The following is a 22,076-nucleotide window of genomic DNA, read 5'->3' as shown; positions in this document are numbered from 1 at the left end:
GAGGAGATTTACACCTGTATAAAGCTTAAAATACAGTAGCTAATTAAATATTCAGTATGACTTTAAGAAACTCAAAAAAATTACAATAATTCTAAGTAACATTGTTTTCAGCAGACAAAGCCCAGAGAATCTTGAATCTTAGCACTGGAAGGAACATGGACATTATTAAGCCTAATCACGTATTCAGCAGAGAGACTGCCTCGATCAGGCATCTGATAGCTTTTTCCTGGGAACACAGAATGACCTAACACATATTGCCTTTCAAGGAAGCTTGATGTGTCATGAGACGGCTCCAGTCATTTAGAAACCAGTCTTTATAAGGAGCTGTTTGTCTGCCTCTTTGTGGCTGCCCACCTCTGGCCCTTAATTCCAAGTAAGAAATTTCTGCTAATTTTTCTTCCTTGAAATGACCTTCACTATTTGGAACAACTGGCATGCCCACTCTTAGTGTATCCTTCTTAGGTTCAGCTTCCCCGTTTTGGAATCCTTTCTCTCATGCAGTACTTCTAGACTCATTAACATCCCCGTTGCTATTAAAACCGTGGCTATCTGCTTTGGGCAACCGCTCCCCAAGCTCAGAGAACAGTGAACTCACTGTCTCTGTGAGATGGTATTTTTACTGTTGAGGTCAGAGAGGTCTAAAATTACATTGGATTTATTTTGGATTTTGTTTTGTTGCTTTTTCCTTTTTATTTATTTATTTATTTTTACAAAACCTATGTCTACTTAGAACAAACTTAGGATAAAGGAGCATTATAAATCTCCTATACCTATATAATATTTTTTTAAGATTGTATTTTTAAGTAATTTCTGTATCCAACGTGGGGCTCAAACTTATAACCCTGAGATCAAGAGTCATTCACTCTACTGACTGAACTAGCCAAGCACCCCAGATTTTTAAGAAGAATCTTTATCTTAAATGTTGCCAGACCTTATCAGCCTGTGACAACAAATGAGGTTACAGTAGCTTTAATAATTTAAATTTCATTAGCTTTTGCCCATGTTTGCTGAAGAGGTTTTCCTATACAGTCCAGCTAATTATTTCTGGGAGTTCCCAACAGTGTTTCAAAAGCACAAGTCTCCCTTTATTGGAACCACTGTTCTTGCAATAGGCTCAGCAGGTCCTGCTGCTATCAGAAGCAGGTCAGTAGACCCCATAAGGACATGCTTCTACTTTGCAGCTGCTGTGCTAACACTTAACTTTTTCCCTTTCTTCCTAATATCTTACAAAATTATATGCAACATCTTTTTTTTTAAGATTTTATTTTTAACTAATCTCTCTACCCAACGAGGGGCTCAAACTCAAAACTCTGAGATCAAGAGTCATGTGCTCCATCAACGGAGCCAGCCAGGCACCACCACACCCTTCCCACTCCCCAACTTTCTTTTTGCAACATCTCTTTCCTTACAGTTCTCTGCTCTCCCTACAACCCAAGGATTCATCTCTAGAAAGGAATTCAAGTAACAGTCACCATGTATGTAGCCTTCAGAGTGGTTCTCCCTTTTAATAGCTTAGGCTTTGTTACTCGACTGAGTTTCTGGTGCCCAACCTCTGCTACTGTAGCAAGAGCTCTCTGTGAAGAAGCCACTAACCCTGCTGCAAATAGTCTGTGATTAGATCTTTTCAAACCCTTTTCAAACCTTTCTTCCTCTTGAAAGAAACATCGTACTGTGGACATTTTTGCTAAGTTATTAAACATTCTTCAAAGCCATCATTTTTAATTCCTCCATAACCATCTTACGCATGTTCCATGCTGGAACGTATTGCCCATTTTTCTATTGCTGAGGATCCTAGGTTTTATACATACCCCACTATTTTAAGCAAGTATTGTGCTCTACCTTGCTCCTATTATACTATAAATTCAGCCCATTTTTAGCATTTATAATTTCATATCTGAACTGTGACATTCAGTATATTCATATCATTCATGGATTTTGGCCTTAGATATACATCTTTAAGATGAGCTTCTAACTTTGTAACCATCACACCAAATTTTAGCTGCTTGTAGACCAGCCTTTATATTTCAGGCTGTGGAGCTTCCATCTCATGAAAGTAACGCCTCTTGATGAAAGAGAAATACTGTATGCGAGAGTGAATCTCACATTGTAATTTCACTTTAATTTCAGATGTCACTGACTACTAATGTCAGTTGCTAACAGATATATTTCCTAGTAATCACTTCAAACCCTCCTCATTAAACATAAATTATACAAAATGAGCTATGGACTTAAAAGTACCTTTAGGTATGGTCTAGTTCAGTGACCTAATTTCAACCATGCATCCACTTATCTCTTCCTTCAACAAATCATTTATCATCCTCCATCTATATCCTAGGAACAATATAAATGTTGAATATGAAAAGGTAAGCCACATGGCTGGCTGGCACAGTGAGTAGAGCATGCCATCTCTTGATCTCAGGGTCGTAAGTTTGAATCTCACATTGGGAATAGAGATTACCTTTTATTTATTTTTTAAAGATTGTATTTATTTATTTGAGAGAATGATAGTGAGAGAGATTGAGAGAGAGAGAGAGACCATGAACCATGAATGGGGGTGGTGGGGGGGCAGAGGAAGAGAAAGAAGCAGATTCCTCGCTGAGCAGGGAGCCTGATGCAAGACTCCATCCATCCCAGGATCCTGGTATCATGACCTAAGCCAAAGGCAGATGCTTAATTGACTGAGCCACCCAGGAACCCTAGAGATCACTCTAAACAACAACAACAACAACAACAACAATTTAGGAGTGCCTGTCTGGCTCAGTAAGTGGAGCATATGTCTCCTGATCTCAGGGTCATGAGTTCAAGCCCCCACATCGTGCATAGAGTCTACTGGAGGGAGGGGGAAGATAATCCCCAGACACTGTCTTTGTAATATGAATGATAAAGGAATGAATAGAAGTGATAAAGAGCGTGATTCCTACTCTCTGGTAGAAGGATTTCCAAAGAAGTAACATTTAAGTCATACCCTTAAAAAGAACAAAGAATTCAGCAAGGGATTATGTGGGTGGTGTAACAGACCTGGAAAGCCATAGCATGTTGGGTAAATTTTTATAGCTATAGCTTTAGAGTATACAATACCCTCTCTGGTACCCTGAGACGAAGTTGCAAAGATGTGAGTCTGATAGTAAAAGCCTTTAAGGACCATAAGAAATGTGCATATTATATACCATGAAAACAGAAAAAAAATCAAGGTTATTCAAGTAGGGGAATGAGAAGTTTCAAAAAGACATTTTTGATGACACTCTAGAGGATGGATTATAGGCTGGAGGCAAGAGATAAGGCTTTTGTCAGTGTGACAGGCTATTTTATTAATAAAACACACAACATATACTCAGATCTATATGAGATAAAACAGATTCCTCTCAACTTGCCCAAGGTTTTTTGGAAAAATGGTACAGTTTTTATTATTGATTCTGTTTATTTACCTGCAGATGTAGTAGAATGATTCTCTATTTCCCTTGAGGAAATCATTAAATAGGTAGGAAATAGAAAAAGTTGAAAAGGGGTATCAGGAACCTCCTTCACCTAGGTTTTATCTGTCTTTTAGAAGGTAACTGATCGAAAGCTATGGAAGTCAGTGTCTCACCAATGCTGTATTTTATTTGATTGGATGATGTGTCAAGAGAATGCCTCAGGCCTCCTTTGTCCATTAACAGGCCAGTTGTGAGTCACAGTCTGGACATGAGGAAATGTTCATTTACTTTTTCATAGTCATGGCAATGAGGCTTTTTTACGCCTAGAGTACTCTCCTGGCCTAAGTGCCTATTGAGAAGGTTATTTTCAGCCACAGGCAGGGTGCAGAATGTCAAAATATGATTCTGAGAGCTTCATCGTCATTCGGATAGCCTGAGGAAGCTGGGGTTTTACAGCTGCCTGAAACTCACATGCTACATATGATGTGGATCAGCACTATTAATTAGCTGCTTCAGGATTCTTAATGCCCTATGGCTTTGGAAACACTTGTTAACCCACAGAGGGAGGAGAAGAGCTGGAAGCAAATTGGACTGTGGCCTGACTTTATATAATTCAGTTCAATAACCATCTTACCTTTCCAAATCCTGGTTCGGAATCTGTTGAAAATTAACAGCTGATTTATGTTGTTCTCGGAGGTGATTTTTCCTGAGAGAAGGAGATGGTGGTTCAAGGTTTCTTGAAGTCCTGGAAATGTGAAGAACTACAAAAGAGAATTGGTTGATGGTGCTTTCCACATGTGTACTTTTCCAAAGGCTAGAAAGCAGATGCCAGGGTAGGGTGAAGGAAAGCCAAATGATGTGGAAGGGTACATGTAGAGTGCCCAGGAGTCTGCATTTCTCATCTCCTGCCAAAAGAAACCGTGCCAACCCCCACTGCTCTCCTTCCACCATTCTCACTGCTCAGAGCTGGCACACAAACCCATAACTCTTCTCTTTAATGTAATTCTCATGACATAACCTGACCAACCACATGAAACCCAATCAAGGAAACAATGGTTGTCCTTGGCAACAAACACAGGAGTTGCATCACAAGTAAATCACATTCTTTACTTGACAGAGCAGAATATTAAGAGTATAAACTGCAAAAATATGGCAATATGCTTTATTAACACTAAAAAAATTTTATCAGAAAGTCTGTATCAAATTTTAACAAGAAAACACATGTTCAAGCTAGTTGTGTTGATACCTTTCCTATAATTGCTATTGCAAACTCTTTTGTTTTAAGCTGGTTATTAAAACAGCTACCTGTCTATTTACTGACATAAAAGTCACTTATGAAAAGCAGCAGCACTTTCCTCATCCTCATCCTCCTAAAAAACACCAAAAAGTGAAAGAGCATTTCAGTAGCTCTCCATTCTTGGCTGAAATGTAATGAGTCAGAGTCCCTTTTGGGGGACTAGGAGACGTCAGTGATCCTGTCCATTTACACATCATCCAAACCTGGCACTTAGCAGGTACTCAGTAAATGCTGGCTGAGTGCAGGAGGGAGTGAATCAGTGAATGAAGTGCTAATCTTTAGGAACACCTTCCTAGTAGGAGTTTTTTTAGTAGGAGACATTTGCTCTAGTCACAAATGAAAACAAAGTATACTCAAATTGTGAGATTAAAAGTGGTCTTTCTGTCTCCTGAACTATAGGATCTCAGAAGCACTTCCTATTGTGCTTATGAAGTGAGGGAATGGGGTTTAGGTATGAATTCATGTATTTTCAGACTGTAAATATCATGCCAGTGTTTGAGACCAGAATGTCTTTGTAGTCAAATGAAATTTTCCAAAATGTTGTGTCCATTTAAAGTAGGTTTAGTTGAAGACACTAATTTGGCACAAGGGAAATGGAATTTGTGTAATTTTAATTTTTCAGTGGCTGAGATTGAAATAGACTCCTCCCGAGTCTTGCTTAGTTCCATGTTAATAACCCAAATATGTTATAAAGTATTAACATTAAAACTAATTAGCATAATAAATGAAAAAGGTGACACCTGGTTTACTAATATACGGATTTTAAAAATTCGTGTTTCAGCCCGTCCTGTGCCATGCCCTTCATTATATCCCTCTGTTAGGGCTTGTAAGATTTTACTCTGTACTTTTCTTTTAGTCAGAAAGAACTGAGAGGATCTGGAGCCTCCTTCTGTACATTTAGAATATCATTTGTACTTGACTCTGATCTTTGGTTTTGAATCTAAGACTTTAATTTACAAGTATAATTGTTAAAAAGCCACAACTGCTTTTTGAAATTACTATTTTATTTTTAATTTTGGAAGTTGCTTCTGGGAATGATAGAAATGTACTTCCTGTTCTCCTGGAGAATTGTGGCCTGTGGAAGGGAAACCCTCTTTCCTTCCTTGATTTGCTGTCACTTATCTCTGATATACATAAATTCTGTTTCAGTCCTAGGTTAGCCCCTTTGTGAGCTCAGACAAGTTGCTTCACACTTTTTGATTTGTAACACACAATGTCAAGAAGTTTTTAAATGGCTTGCAGGCCAATTAAATGTGCCACATATCAAACTGTATTTGGTAAATACACACCTATGAATTGCACCTTGCTCCAGTTTAGTCAGAAATTGATAGCTTCCCTTTCATATAAAATGAATTATTATGCTAGAGCATGACAATGAATTGAGAATTGGCAAAGGAGCCTGACTAAGGAAGACTTAAGACAGAGAAGACTGAAGAGCTAAAATTGTATAGCACAGGGAAGAAAAGGATGATCTAACCTACCTTTGATTAATAGGTAGTGCTTCATCATGGAGGTGGAAAGCAGATGTGTACTTTTACTCAGGGCAACATAGAATGAACAACCTTAATTTATAGATGCAGATGCTGTTTTAAAATATCGATATTTCTCAACCTGGAGTTACTCTCACACTTGGCTGTGCATTGAAATCATCTCCACTTTGAAAAAATGCTCATGTTGGGTCCCACACTCAGAGATCCTCGTTTATTTGGTTTGGGACATGGCCTGGACACAAATCTAGAAAACTCTCCAGATGCAGTTAAGGTTGAGAGCCACTATTCTGTAGATGGAGATATATTAAAATTAGGCCCAATTTGTTGTCTGAGTTCTCCTCATTGTTTATCCAAGGGGTTTGGGCATTATTTCTAGCAGCTCCTGGTTAATGTGAATTATATTACTTTTTTTTAAAGATTTTATTTATTTATTCATGAGAGACATACAGAGAGAGGCAGAGACACAGGCAGAGGGAGAAGCAGGCTCCATGCAGGGAGCCAGATGCGGGACTCGATCCCTGGACCTAGGGTCACGCCCTGAGCTGAAGGCAGATGTTCAACTGCTGAGCCACCCAGGTGTCCCTGAATTTTATTACTTTTGATGGGGTTATGCATTAACACATTTGCACTGTCTTCTAGTGTTAAGATAGTTTGGAAAGGACCATGAAACAGTGTAAAGTTGAGGAAGGAAGGAAAGTAGGAATAGGGAAAGTCCCAAAGTGTTAGAAGACTTGCATGGGGTGAGGGGGGCCAGTATAAGCCCATGGAACAAAAAGGGGATGTTGGGTTATCACCTTATATCACATAGCTTGGATATAAATTTCATGTCTTTTATCCCTGGTTTTAATTACTGCCTGTTTCTAAATACATTGTCACAAAATTCTCAACGATTATTAGAATAAAACTGTTTATAATTCACCAATTCTTAAATGATTTCTCCACTTTGGTGAAGAGGATGCTACATGCATCATTCATTCAACATATAATGGTGAGGTGAAAGGAACAAAATATCAGTGAATCTTTAAGTTCCTTTACAATCTCAAGAAAGTAAGATTCTATATTTCCAGGTGCTCCCATGCTAGGTAGGGTGGTTGGTAATCATTAGAGTAGTCATTTCTATGCTTGTGAAATACTGAAAAATGCTGCAAATTAATGATGAACCTTCTTTCGAAAGTTTTCTCATATAGCATAAACAGTATGTGGTTTGAGTTCAGTAGCTCATGATAGATGATGTCCGTATCCCCTTTCAGGGCTTGCTTAACCACACAAAATACTGGGTTTGACAAGTTCTCTCTGAAAAAGTGGGACTTAGGCTTAACAATGATGCTAGCAATATATATCTGATAAAGGCCTCATATTTAGAAGTTATAGAAAACTTTTACAAATCAACAAAACAACCCAATTTTAGAAAATCACAAAAAAAACCAGCATTTCAAATTAAAGAATATCAAAATGGCCAGCAAGCATCAGTGTTCTTGGGTCTGCCTGTACTTGCTCCTAAGCACCAATTTTTAAATGTTTGTGAATTTGGTGAGCTGTTAAATAACATCATTATTTAAAATTAAATTACATAAACTTTCAGCAAGGTAAAAGCAAAGGTAATACATACTCAAAACTTATCACTCCTAATTATTTTACTACATTTTATTATTGCCCATTTGTCTGTTGTATCTGTATGGTAGAAACACTATATAGTGGTGACCTACCGTGCTTTTCTTCCCAACTCTGTTCTGTGATGTAGCTTGAAATTGAATGGAGGGGGAGGGGTATATTTATAACAAGAAAATCAGCAAATGCTCCATCAGGGATTGATTGTTTTGTCGACAGTCTAGACTGAAGAAAGTAGTAGAGAAAAATGTTAATAATACTGATTAAAATTGAGTGTGTCGTATCTGTAGCCATTGTATTTTAAAGAACACACAAAAGAAAATTGAAGAAACTTTCTTCTAGAATTTTAAAACTGTAATCTGATGGAGCAAAGAAATTGCCCTAGGCATGGGCAAATGAGAGGAACTCCAACATATATCTTTGTTGCTTCACTTTTGTCTTACTTGTTAATATAAACCAAAATGTCAACCCACAGTCATGTCAGAACTACTATTGATTGCGACCTCAGTTTGGCTACACTTTCAAGAGTCCAGCAAAACATCAATGAATGTATTCTGTGAAAAATCAATTGGCATTATGGAATTCCAAATTAAAGACTACTGTGTACTTCTTATTGTTTGTAAATTGTGTGTGTTACATACACTTTATATAGTAAGATTTATAATATACTTTATATGTGTATTTTTCCCCAAGTAGTGGTTATTAAACATTTACGATGCCACTGGCCACCTCATAGAGAAAAATACTCATCATCATTATTCACTAGCAAAATGCAGTTAAAACCACAGTAAGATAGTACTATACCTTCATCATAGTGACTAAAATTAACTGAAAATACCAAGTGTGGACAAGGATATGGAATATCTGTTTTCACATGGTCCTGGTAGGAGTTTAAGTTGGAAAGATCACTTTGGAAGCTGTTTGGCACTATCATAAGCTAAACATACACATGCCTATGATGCACCTTTCTACTCATGGGCATATATTCAACAAAATGAGTGCTTATGTCCAGTAAGATATACAAGCAAGAATATTCATTCCAGCTTGATTTATAATAGTCTAAATTGGAAACAGTCTAAATGTCCATCAGTGGTAGAATGGATGCATAAGTTGTGGTATAGTCAAATATTGGGATACTTCAGAGTAATGAAAAAGTGATGACTGTAACACATCATTTTGTTTGTTACATGCAAGAAACCAGATGCAAAATGGTATATAGTGTCTGTTTCTGTTTATATGACGTTCAAGAAGAGACACAACTAATTTATGGTGAGAGTGGTCAAAATAGTGGTTACCTCTGGAGGGAGTGAGTATTGACTGAGAAAAGCATATTCTATATCTTGATCTGGATGTTGGTTACAGGTGTATGTACATTTAAAAATCAAGCTATCCATTTACAATTTTTGTGCTAAATGTAAACTCAGGCTGTATGTCATTTTAAAAAATAAACATCATTTAAAAAGTGGCCCCCAGAACTGAAAACAGTTTCCCAGTTTGGTCAGAACACAGTAAATGTTTACTACCCAGATATGAATTTGTGAATGTCTTCCTCCAGGACTGTGCAGGGCCCATTTGTGCCACAAATCCACCTGCTGCAGCCGTGACTATTGCACTCTACATAATCTGCTTTTGCAGATGCAGCTTTTGATGACATTACTGTTTTTGTTGATTCTGTTAGATCTATTAGATGTAATAACCATAAACCTGAATTATTGTGGATGTTTTTACTTGAGCTATAAGACTTTACATTTCTCCAAATTTGTTTTAGTATTTGATCTGCTTTTCCCCCATGAAGATTTTCTTTCTTCTTTTCTTCTTTTTTTTTTTTTTAAGTATTTACCTTTTAGAGCATATTTATTCTTGGGGTTTGATCTTATCATCTAGGACAGTGGCTTTCAAACTTGATGAATCATTAGAATCACTGGAGAAAGTTTCCCAGACCTAACTCTGCTCGTTCTGATTCAGTAGTTGTAGGTTGAGGTTCTGAGTTCTGTTTTAACATTTCCCTTAGAAAATTGTAATGATAAGTCTGGTTTGGGAAACTATTAACCTATCACTTTAGCGATCCTTCCAGCTTTGTCAGATATGGTAACAACGAAACACATATCCAGAGAGTAAGGGGTTTGCTTCGAGCCTTAGGACGAGTAGTCCTACTTGTAGTAGAGTTAGGACTGGACTTCTGGCCAAGTGCTCTTTCAGTCTCACAAAACTATTAACCTAAGGATGCAGTGACACTACTGTCAGACCAGGGTCCAGTGAATTTACAAATTCAGTCCTCATCTGGACCATTAATTTTACTCAAAGAAAAAAATTCCACAAAATAGTAATAGAGTCCTGGTCATGCATTGGAAAATTCTATGCTGTTGTATAAAACAGAGACTAGGCAAGAATAAATGCTTAACACAATCTATCTTTATTATGGGAAAAGCAATTTAAAACATATTTCACTGAGTAGTGCTAGAACATTACTGAAAAAGAAAGTTAATGCTTTTTCCTTTGAAAAGGCCTTCTATAACGTGTAGATATTGTCATATTAGAGACACTCCAGGGAAATGCTTGGTCAACTAAAATTGTTAAAGAGCAAAAATTGAATATTGACTTGGAAGTGAAGTGAAATACAATTTCCCACTTCTGTGAATTTTAATGGTAGCCATTGATGTTCTTCTTAATTCCTTCCCCCACCCCCCAAAACAGAAGATATTCTTGAGGGAAGAAAAAAAGGCTTTGACAGCTAGTACAGTGAAATTTATGGCAGCATAAGGCTGTTTGAGGAAAAAAATGTGGGAACTCAAACACTGTTGGTGGGAGTATAAATTGAATCAGCCACTTTGAAGAACAATTTGGCAGTTTCTATTAAAATGAAAAATGCTTATACCTTATCATTTAAGAATCCTGCGTCTATGTATCTATTATAAAGAAAAAAAAATTCTTGGAATGTGTGCCCAATGAGAAGTTTGCAAACCTGTTGTTTGTCCTTGATAGTGAACAACTGGACACCTGAATCCGCATCAATAGGGAAATGGCTAACAATGCTGAGAAGTGGCCATGCTATGGAATACCTCAGTGTTCAGGTACCTCGCTAAAGATTAACAAGGGAGATCTTCACTGAAGAAAAAACAAGTTGCTGAATGATGAGAATGGTCATTAAGTATGACACTCTGATCAAAAACAAGTCTCCGGGTGGCTGGGTGGCTCAGTTCTCTGAGGGTCTGCCTTTAACTTGGGTCATGGTCCCGGGGTCCTGGGATCAAGCCCTGCGTCTGGCTCCCTGTTCAGCAGGGAGCCCGCTTCTCCCTCTCCCTCTGCCACTCCCCTTGCTCGTGCACATGTTCGAGGACTCTCTCCCTCTCTCCGTCAAATAAACAAATATTTAAAAACAAACCCCCAAAGCCTCAGAAAACAGTAGTATGTTCCTCTAGGCACATAATTTTTCATGAAATCACATGGAGATCTAGAATTTTGCTAATATGGTAGCCACTAGCCATAGAAGACTAAATTTAGAGATCCCTGGGTGGCGCAGCGATTTGGCGCCTGCCTTTGGCCCAGGGCGTGATCCTGGGGACCCGGGATCAAGTCCCACGTCGGGCTCCCTATATGGAGCCTGCTTCTCCCTCTGCCTGTGTCTCTGCCTCTCTCTCTCTCTCTCTGGGTGACTATCATGAATAAATAAATAAAAAAAAGAGAAGATGACTAAATTTAAATTAATAAAAAACATAAAAAAATAAAAATTCTGTTCCTCAATTGCATTAGACACATTTCAAGTACTGAATAGCCACATGGGACCAGTGGTTCCTATAATGGACAGCAGAGTCTGGAAAAACAGACAAAACTGATCACAGGGTCCCCTATGAAGAAAGCCAAGTTTGGGTATGGTGGTCTATAGGACCTTTAGATTTCTGGGTGACTTTGAAGTTTTTTGCAATGAGAATAGATTACGTATTATATAGATAATTTAAAAAGTAATGCATTTGTAAAATTGGGAGCATGTCTAATAGGATTTCTAAAACATTTTAAACATTTAGTGGGTAAATCAGTGTAAATTGATTTGGACATACCATCTTTTTAGCCTATGTAACAGCTCACAACAAATACTAAAACAAACCGTACAAACCGTTGACTCCTTTCTTCCCTTCCTTTAACATGTGTCTGCTGCACACTATATTCCAGGCATTTAATATACAAGGATCACAAGGCAACTGCTGCTCAGACTAAAGTGTATTTGACATGGGCACAGCAAGAGGATTTCTTTGTCATGCACGAATTTTCCTTTGTAACTGATTAAATAATTACTGGCTGGCTTTGTGCAATGCTTATATAATTACAGAATATTAGTGGTGTTTATTAAACCAGCTAGGATGCATATTTTTATATTAGTGTAATAGGTATTCACATTTATTTTATTAGGGCTGAAAAATAATAATTTTGGGAAAAAACTCAGATTGGTCTTCATAATTTAGCAATCATTCAAGCACTTCCAGGTCAGAATAAGTTCTTTGAAGGACCAGAGAGAAAAGCATATACTTGCTTATACAGCTATACATTGACTTACTGTAGGGCTAGGTGTATTGGCTTGATGGAAGCACAAACAATTTCTCGATTAACTTTTTAGATGATAGAGAAGTCAGTAGTGTGGGGTAAGGCTTGATTATAAGTGTCTTTGACAATGCTGTATCCACAGAAGAGTTGAAAGCCCCATCTAACTATGAACACAGAAAAGAAAGAATCTGGTATCCTCAGATACACGAAGATCAGCGTCTACATCATATCCAAAGAACTTAACACCTAGCACTTGTCCAATTACATGCTTTCAACTTAATTAAATTACATCCTGGAAATAGTCTGTAAGTCTTAAATAAGGTTCATCTTTTAATTTCAATTAATGATATAGAAACAGGTAAATAAATTCACCATACTTGCAGGAATTTGTTTTTCAATTTCTATTAAGTCTTTTTTGTCTCATCTTAAAAGTGTGGATATAATATAGCAAAATTTGCTTTTAGAATTGAATCTTTCATAGTGTTTGTGCTCATTTGAAGAAAAAAAGATTTATTGTATTGGTATGCAATAATTTCTATTTTTAAAAATCCATTATTTATTAAAATATTAGCAATTGGGGCACTTGGCTAACTCTGACAGTAGAGCATGTGACTTTTGATCTTGGGATAATGAGTTCAAGCCCCATGTTGGGAGTAGAGTTTACTTAAAAAAAATAAAATAGGGGGCATCTGGGTGGCTTAGTTGTTGAGCATCTGCCTTCAGCTCAGGTCGTGATCCTGGGGTCCTGGGATGGAGTCCTGCATCTCTCTGCCTATGTCTCTGCTTCTTTGTGTGTCTCTCATGAATAAATAAATAAAATAATTTTAAAAAATCTATTCCTTTAAAAAATATCAACAGCAAGTTAAGCACTACACAAATGTCTGGATATAAATTTGAAATAGCATCACCTGGGTACATATTAGTGCCTTCATTTGCTAGACTTCAATTCCATTAACTTCTCCTTATTCTAGTCCCTGGAGACTTAAGGAGGCCTTCATGGACCAGAAGTCCATGGGAACTTTGGAAATCGAAACTCTGAGCCCCACTCCAGACCTACTGAATCAGAACCTGTCTTTAGCATGGTCTCCACATGATTCTTAACTAATTCAAAGCTTGAAAAGCACTTGTTTGGCCTTTGGTTGCATTGGTATACCTTCTTACCAGTTGTGGCCTGTAGACCAGTCTTTCTTTGGCCTTTTAGCCTGTTCAGTCTTCTATCATGCTATCAACAGAATTATCATTTAGACTCACAGCCCAGTTATTTCATAGCCTCTGCACAAGTTATGCCTTTTACAAGGAGAAGAACACCAGTTAAAGAAGAGGGTGGACTTAGCCTCAGTTTCAGCACAGGAGCATAACAATAATGAGAAGTCTCTAGGGGCTGGTACCAGAACTCCTGGTTCTGCTGGAAGCATTCTGTTTGACTACAGTTCAGAAGAAAATGAAAGCATACAAGCCTGGGAAGGTTTATATCAGCTATAGGCTATGTTCAAAGGGATGGGTTCTGAGAATAACCATCTCTGGACGTGCTTCAAGAGGCAGGTGGATTGAGAGCCAACCATACTGGCTTTCATAAATCACATTAGCATGTTAAAGGACTAAGATCTTACACCAGAGAAACCTGTTTAACTGTATTCAATGCAGCCCCATTTTTTTTTAAATGACAAAGTGCTTCCCTCCGCCCCATTCAGTGTTCATTAAATTTGGACAAAACTAGTCTTTGGTGAGACACACTTTGTGAAAGATTGAGTGCAGAAGTTTCTCTTTTATTAAATAATATGTTAGGCCCTAAAAGGTTGGAAAATCTGACTTATTATATAACACTTAATATGTATATGCAGCTCTGTAGTTTCATCATTTTAGAAGTAAAACAATACTTTGATTCCAAATATTAAATTAACTTAAGCATTGCCCTCCCACTCTGGCTCTCAAGCTGTGAGTCAGATGTCAGAATAAATTTTGTTATCTAGTTAGGGAGGGAATTTTCATAAGTTTCAGGGCCATAAAAGCATGAGTAAGGCACCTGGTTAGTGCAGTCACCTCTTGTTTTCTTAAACATCGAATATTTTCTGTTTCTCTCTCTTTTATTTTTAGGATTTTGTTTATTTATTCATGAGACACACAGAGACTTAGGCAGAGGGAGAAGTAGGCTCCCCATGGAGAGCCTGATGTGGGACTCGATCCCAGGACCCTAGGATGACGCCCTGAGCCAAAGGCAGACACTCAACCACTGAGCCACCCAGGCGCCCCTCTGTTTCTCTTTTTAAAGCATTATCTGTGGAACGTACGATTACTACATGCAAATGGCGGAGACCAAATTGCCTCAGAACGCATTTGGGATAATGATTTTTCTTAAACGTCAACTAAAACTTTCAATCAAAGACAGCATCTGGCTTTTCTTTTTTAAGTTATAAAACCCTAGGGAAGTTCTAGGACGTTTAACTTGGAAATGGAGTTTCAGAGAAACTGAATGAACTTGTTCAAGGTGACTTAGCTACTTAATTACAAAATTGGAAATAAAACCAGTTTCTATATTACCTTTTGTAAAACATCCCAAATAAATAACTAGGTTGGAGAAGGTTAGATATGAAAAGTATCACCCTAAAAATACGATTTGCTTATGAGGAGTCATTGTCTAAATATGTTAAACTTTAGAAAGCAAATTGCCAGCTACAACTATAAATCCTGAATTATGGACACTTTCAGCAAAGTATACTATTTTGTCTCATATTACATAAAATATTACATATTACATATTATTATTACATAATACAATTACATAATACAATACAAATTATTACATAATACAATATATTATTACATATTATTACATAATATTATATATATATATATTATATAATATAACATATTATTACATAATATTATTACATAATAATTACATAATATTATTACATAATATTATACATATTATTACATATTACATATTATTATTATTATATGTAATATTATCATATTACATATTACATACCATATTACAAAAAACAAAGTGACTGAAACAGATGTTATGTGTCAGGGTCAGAAGGAGGCTCTCCAGTCATATTATGCTAATTTGAAGAAGAGTAAAAATCCTTGTCCTAAGGCTGGTGGGGGATGGGTACAGAGACTGCAAAAGAGAAGAGGAAACATGCTCCTTGGTGTCCAAGTTTTGAATAGACTACTACTGTATAATATTCCTCTGAACTTGGGATACGTGTTGGATTTTGTTCATTAACATGACTGGTATGTGGACAAAAACAGCAAAAGATTCTGAAGGTCTACCCAAGTTATTTTGTGCATTAACTGTCCCTTTTTTCTAATACAATGAACAGTTTTGGAAAGTTTGGAGATCTTTGGATTATGAAGAAATATCTGTCAGAGCCCCCAAATACTATTGCTATTGGGCATTGGTTAGTTTTTGGAAACATTCTCAACTTCAAAAACTGTTGTTATATGTGTGTACACACACACACACACACACACACACACACGTACGTATATTTGTTACTCTTGTAATCCCTTGAGGCACTGATTTTTATTATCAATTTGATATTTATCATTTATTTTCTTTACTGGAGGGGTTGTATATATCTCTGATTTTAAAGTGGATATTTTATTGTTTTTAATCTCTGCCAACCAGCACAGTATCTGGTACAAGTTCAGTAATGATGATGATTTAAAAAGCCCTGTTTCACAATGTCCAGATGTGATTTTCAGTGTAGGGATGATAAAATCTTATCATTAGAGGTTATAATGACATAAATTCTAAATGAAAAATAATCACAATGAAAATTTTAAATGAAATAATTTTAGAACATTATTGTTTTGCAGAATGGAAAACTACCATGGAATTTAATAAAAACTACTTTGTGTCAAAGGAGTACAGACATATAGATGAAAAAACACTCAGAAATTCCACCTCAAGCTGCCCTTACTAGAATGTCGTGCCTTTGTAAGAATTTCATGACTTGGCAAGCTTCACAGGTTGCCACAGTGTATGTCCTGAGTGGAGCCAAGGGCAGAAGTTAGTGTTAACTAGACCAAGAGCTCAGGGCACTCAGATTTCTATAATTTTTCCAATAAAAATATCCATCATTGGTTTTAAATATTGTATCAGATTTCTTTTTTGGAGTGATTTAGTATAGAGTTGAAATAAGAGGCCCTAGCACTTCATAGACCATGAAATATTGATTCTACACTGTTGAACTATATGACTGTGGGCAAGTTATTTTTTATTTATTTGAGAGAGAGAGCAGGGGGAGGGGCAGAGAGAAAGAGAGGGAAGAGAGAAGCAGACTCCCTGCTGAGTGAGGAGCCTGACACAGGCCTCCATCCCAGGACTAAGATTTCATCTCAAGATTATGATCCCTGATATCACTAGTTGACTCAAAATCAAGAGTCAGACACCTAATAGACTGAGCCACGTAGGGGTCCTTATTTTGGGCAAGTTATTTAACCTTCTTGTGCCCTCATCAGTAAAATAGTGGTAATGAAATAATGCCCTAAGAATTATTGCAAGAATTAAATGAAATACAATGCAAAATGCCTGGCACATTTTGATGTCAATTGATATCTACTGAGTATAAATTTCTGTAAGTTCCTTGTATCAACTAGTGGCAGGTGGCAGTAATTGGGTGTTTACTCTATCCAAGCATTCTTCTAAACACTTTATATCATGGGTATTAACATATTTAATCTTTGCACCATTCTTGTGCAATAGCTATTATTATTATCACTCAGTTTCATAGATGAGGAACTTATTCACAGACATTTAAAATAACACAGTATGTATCATAGCTGGAGATCAAAACAAGCTTTTGGGTTCCAAACACACTCTTCCTAAGTACAAACCTCTGCCACTGTCAGATCATTTCCACAAACTACATGGGCAGGTTAAAAAGCAGTCTCATTTTAACACACTATTTACCTAATTAAAACATTATAGTTGGTAGAAGCATACAATGCATTCTATAGTCACGTGTAAATAATTTTAATTTATTTATCCTTTTGAATTAGCTGCACCATTGCTCCCTTTCAATTGTGAGAAATCTACCTTTGCTTGTATCTTACCTAGACAAGGGCACATTTTTCAATCCTTGTTCAGAACCTGTGCAAATCTTATTTCTTATTTGTTTTGCTGCCTGTGAATAATTAATTAAATAAGTGTTATCAAGGATTCTGAATAATCTAAAAAAAACAAATTTAGAAAATCCACAAAAAGGTATTTAGGAAAGCCTTTATGAAATTAAGAGATATTATCGGCTGTTCTAGGCGTGGGTGACTTTATCAAAACATTTCACCCACTTTCAAATTTCCACTTGTTAAAACCAAAGGCCTTATTTGGATGTCATTTGCAGTACTGTGTTTCTCAGAAAAGTTTCTGGCAGCTAATTTTAAAGAGATTTTGTTAAAAAGAAAAAAAAAAGACAATCTGTGTAGTATTCCTGTTGGGAGAATTCCCTTGACACTCTACATTATTATAAAGAAAATCACCAGTTTATCCAAACCTCAGCCACCTTTGGTTATCTTCAGAACTTTACAATTTGTATCTCCTAAGGCAGTGATTTTCAAGCATGAATTTGAAACACTGAGGGGGTTTCCAAGTTATTTGAAGGGAGGATGGCAAAGAATTCTCAAAAGAAATTAATTTTCTTTTCAAAAAGCAGTATGAGTGCCACATATCATTTGGGAGATTCAGGAGGGTAATTGTAGATGTTAGGATATTGAACAAATAATGATAGGATACGGAAACCTGTAAAAAGGCAGCCAATTCTATATCTATAGTGGAATCCTTTAACATGCACCAAAGCAATGGGAAATTTGCAGAACACTTTTGTTCAGTTTTAGAACATGTTTATCCACAACCTTCAGTGAATTTTCAATAGAATATTATTATATCTTCCATTCCAGCTTAGATAGTCTCATCAACAGAATGTCTAATCTCTGAGCATCCACATGAAATGCCATTTAGGAGAAGGCTAGCTAAAGAAAAAAAAAAAAAGGAGAAGGCTAGCTTGTAAATATTTTATTCCTCTTAAATGAAGGTCACTGGAAGCAAGAACTAGAACCTAGAATGTCCTGAACTCAATGAGTTTTGCATTTTATGGCCCATATATTCCCATTCATATCAATTCCTTTATTTGGTCATTGAGAATCACTTTTCTTTACTTAAAACCAGACATTAAATATCGTCAGCTTCCTGGCTCTCATCTAGGTATTTGGGCCATACTTTGACATGTAAATTATTTTGTGGTTAATTTAGTGAGTTATAAACTCCCAGACACTGTGGATAGTATCTAGCTAATCTTTATCCTAGAGCACTTCATATAGTGCCTAGCACAAAATAAATGCCCACAGATGTTTGCTGAATAGAACTGTCTGTAGAGAGTGGGAAATTTTTCTAATAGTTTTTGGGGTGGCATGTCACTTTGCTGCCTGTTTTTTCCCCCCTCACTTGTTATCTGTTATCTGATTTTTTTTTTTTTATTTCTACAAACCTGAATAGGTTTTACATCTACTGACTACCGGGCTTTTTTTCTTTTTTTAAACAAACTTGCCTATTTCTTCTTGACTGCATTTGCACATTGTAAGTTCCTTATCCTGGAAGGCACTTCTTTTTCACCTTCCTTTCCATTAATTTTTGATATTCCACATCTTCAAGTTTACTCTACTGCAACATTCCCTCATCAGTTATGTATACCTTTTTCACTGTATTTTTCTGCACCTGATAATATCACTACATGTGCTGGTGTTTTCTCCAGAGTGTTGTCTAGTCTTTTCCATTAACTTATGAGTTCTTTAAAGGCAAGCATTGCACACCTGTTTTGCACAACTCCTAACGTAGTGGTCAGTCCTTCAGCCAACTTTACAGAAATTGGCTACTTGTTTAGTGACTATATATATATGTGTGTGTGTGTGTGTGTGTGTGTGTGTGTGTGTGTGTATAAATAAGAAAAGATATGGAGAAATGGACGTCTTACCTTGTTAAAACTAAGGGGGCTTGCCACTTAATTTAGCAGCGAGGAAACCTTTTGTACTGGTGGAAATTCTTCAAGAACAATCATACCCTGATTTTGAAAAATTTGAGTAATTGCAGAACAGATTTTCTGATTAAGTCATGGAACGTGTGGCTCATTAAATTGTTATACCAGGTGGTGGCCCTGTGCTCCTGTAAACAGAACCTAAGCATATCCTTTTCTGTAGCATTTTACAGACAAAGAATTTAAATTTAAGGCGGAATAACTAGGGAGGGAAATGGGAGAAACTTTAAAAACTGACCTAATAGTAATCATAGAAACCAAAAATAAAAAAAAGCACACACACAAAAAAACCCCTAATTGAATCAGACTATTTTGTTCTCCATTTTATCTGGATATATTTCCTAACTCCTTAGATCACTGTTTTTCTTTTCTTCTTTTTTGTTTTCAAGATTTTATTTATTCATGACAGACAGAGAGAGAGGGGCAGAGACATAGAGGGAGAAGAAGGCTCCATGTAGGGAGCCTGACACGGGACTCGATCCTGGGTCTCCAAGTATCATACCCCAAGCCGAAGGCGGCGCTAAACCGCTGAGCCACCCGGGCTGCCCAGATCACTGTTTTTCAAATATGAAACAAATATTCTGGGGCAGCCCGGGTGGCTCAGTGGTTGAGTGTCTGCCTTTGACCCAGGGCCGGATCCCGGGGACCCAGGATCTAGTCCTGCATCAGGCTCCCTGCATGGAGCCTGCTTCTCCCTCTGCCTGTGTCTCTGCCTCTCTCTCCCTGTGTCTCTCATGAATAAATAAATAAAATCTTAAAGAAAAAGAAACATCCAAATATTCTCAATTCCTAAGAAAAGTGATTTTATTTCTGTCCTGAACTCTCTATAGCTTGGCTAGACTGCTGGGGACATCTCTATGCAAAGGTTTGGGCTCCCTTACAACCCAGTTTTAATGTTTGCACTTCCAGTGTCCATGTAATAAGATTTAGCAAGCTTTATCACTTGCTTACTTACTTGAATTGTCATAGCATTTTTAATTTTTTCCAGTAATTAAACAAATTTAATAGGCAAGACATAATTTCTTCTCTTTAAAAACATTTTAAAACTCCTTTACGTTTGTTGAAGCTATGTCGATCACAAATAAAAATCTTACATTAAAAGAAAAGAAAAAAAATTAAGGAAATAACTACGAAAAGCTAGATTTAATTCTTTTACAGTTGACTTGGTAACATTCTGTATACCATAAGTAACAACTGAAACTTTAAAATAATCTTTAACCGTTCTTATGAAAACAATGTGTCCCCCTAGAAGGTTGTCAGTTTAAATCCGAAGAGATAACAAATGCCATTCTTGAATGTAAATGCGTTGTCCCACGCTTTGAAAGGGCCCTAATTAGCAAGGTCATACAACACAACGGCAACCTGTAATGTGTTCCATATGTGGTATTTTGAGACCTTTTGTTTTATTTCTAACTAGAAGGGGGAGGGAAAAAAAAGAGTCCATTTTCTTCCCTTAGGATTTGTTTCACAAGGTGCATCAGATTGAGTTTAGCAAGCAGGGAAATACTCCCTCTTATCTATCTAGTGCGTGTTTATTCTTCCCTTGTAAAAACCAAAGGACTAGCAATTTTCTTTTATGAACGTGGACTGGAGGCAGATAAATAACCCTTGCAGGAGAGGAAGGTCAAGTTCAAAGTTTTTCTTTCCTTTGGATTCAGGAATAAGCAAATGGAAAGACTCGCCAAACCACCGGAGCAGCAGGGATCTGATGGGTAAGCCCTCCCCCCAGGACTTTTTCTGCACATAAGCAGAAGTCACTTGGAGCAGCTGCGGCGCATTAGTTCCGATAGTTTCACAGGCGGCCGCGCAGCGCGGACTGAGCCGCCGGCGCCGCGGCCTCCGCGCCCCCCGCGCCCCCCGCGCCCCCCGCCCCCCTGCCCCGCAGCGCGCTCGGGCGGGGCGTCGACCAGTCCTCGCGGAGACACTGAGGCAGGCCGCCCGAGGAGCCAGCGCAGCTGCCCGACCTGCAGCTCGCCGCGGGCTCCGAGCGAGGCAGCCGCTGGGGGGACGCCAGGCACCCACGTTGCCCCGGGTTGCTGCCAATTGTACAGAGTTGAGTGGGGAAATGGCCCAGCAGACGACGAGCCCGGACACCCTAACAGTCCCCGACGTGGATAATCCGCATTGTCCGAACCCCTGGCTGAACGAGGATCTTGTGAAATCCTTGCGGGAGAACCTGTTGCAGCAGGAGAAGTCCAAGCCGGCGAGGAAATCGGTCTCCCCCAAGCTCTCTCCAGTAATTTCTCCGAGGAATTCCCCGAGGCTCCTGCGGAGGATGCTTCTCAGCAGCAACATCCCCAAACAGCGGCGTTTCACGGTGGCACATACGTGGTAAGGTTGGCGCGGCTTGCCGGGATCGGTGGCCGGCACCCGGCTGATTTTTGTGCCTCCCGCCTTCCACTTTGGGCGGGGGCGCGGGGGGGGGGGGAGTCTCATCATTGCTCACTTGAGACTTACAGGCAGCCTTCTACCTTCCCAACAGAGCCCGCAGATGCCCTGGCCAAGGCAGCAGTCCTTGAGACTGGGAATCCTTGAAGAGGGGGTGGTTCTCCAAGTTCAATTCCTATTGCAAGTTCCTACAAGAAAATTGGATTCCAGGTGTCAAATAAGAATGCAGTTTTACTCCCATACCAGCGTGGTGGCGTTTCTTGGATTTCATAAGCTAATATCCCTTGCCAAGTCCTGCAACAACCAG

The 22,076-nt window shown here is 38.0% G+C and overlaps 1 protein-coding gene across 26 annotated transcripts in view; it reads left to right on the top strand.

The window, feature by feature from the left end:
- PDE4D (phosphodiesterase 4D) overlaps positions 1–22,076 on the top strand; it is a 1,410,178-nt gene that overhangs the window by 683,636 nt on the left and 704,466 nt on the right. Inside the window, exon 1 of one of the 26 annotated variants that reach the window (XM_072749995.1) lies at positions 21,254–21,712. The exons of the other annotated variants lie outside the window; for them this stretch is intronic. Coding sequence (XP_072606096.1) covers positions 21,447–21,712 — 266 coding nt within the window. The 5' untranslated portion in view covers positions 21,254–21,446. Of the gene's footprint in view, positions 1–21,253; positions 21,713–22,076 lie in introns of those variants that run through there. 26 annotated transcript variants of the gene reach the window in all.

Source organism: Vulpes vulpes, chromosome 2, assembly GCF_048418805.1.
Source record: "Vulpes vulpes isolate BD-2025 chromosome 2, VulVul3, whole genome shotgun sequence".
NCBI classification, from domain to species: Eukaryota; Metazoa; Chordata; class Mammalia; order Carnivora; family Canidae; genus Vulpes; species Vulpes vulpes.
Note: the sequence above shows the minus strand (reverse complement) of the source record. Positions and strands in the feature narration are given on the sequence as shown.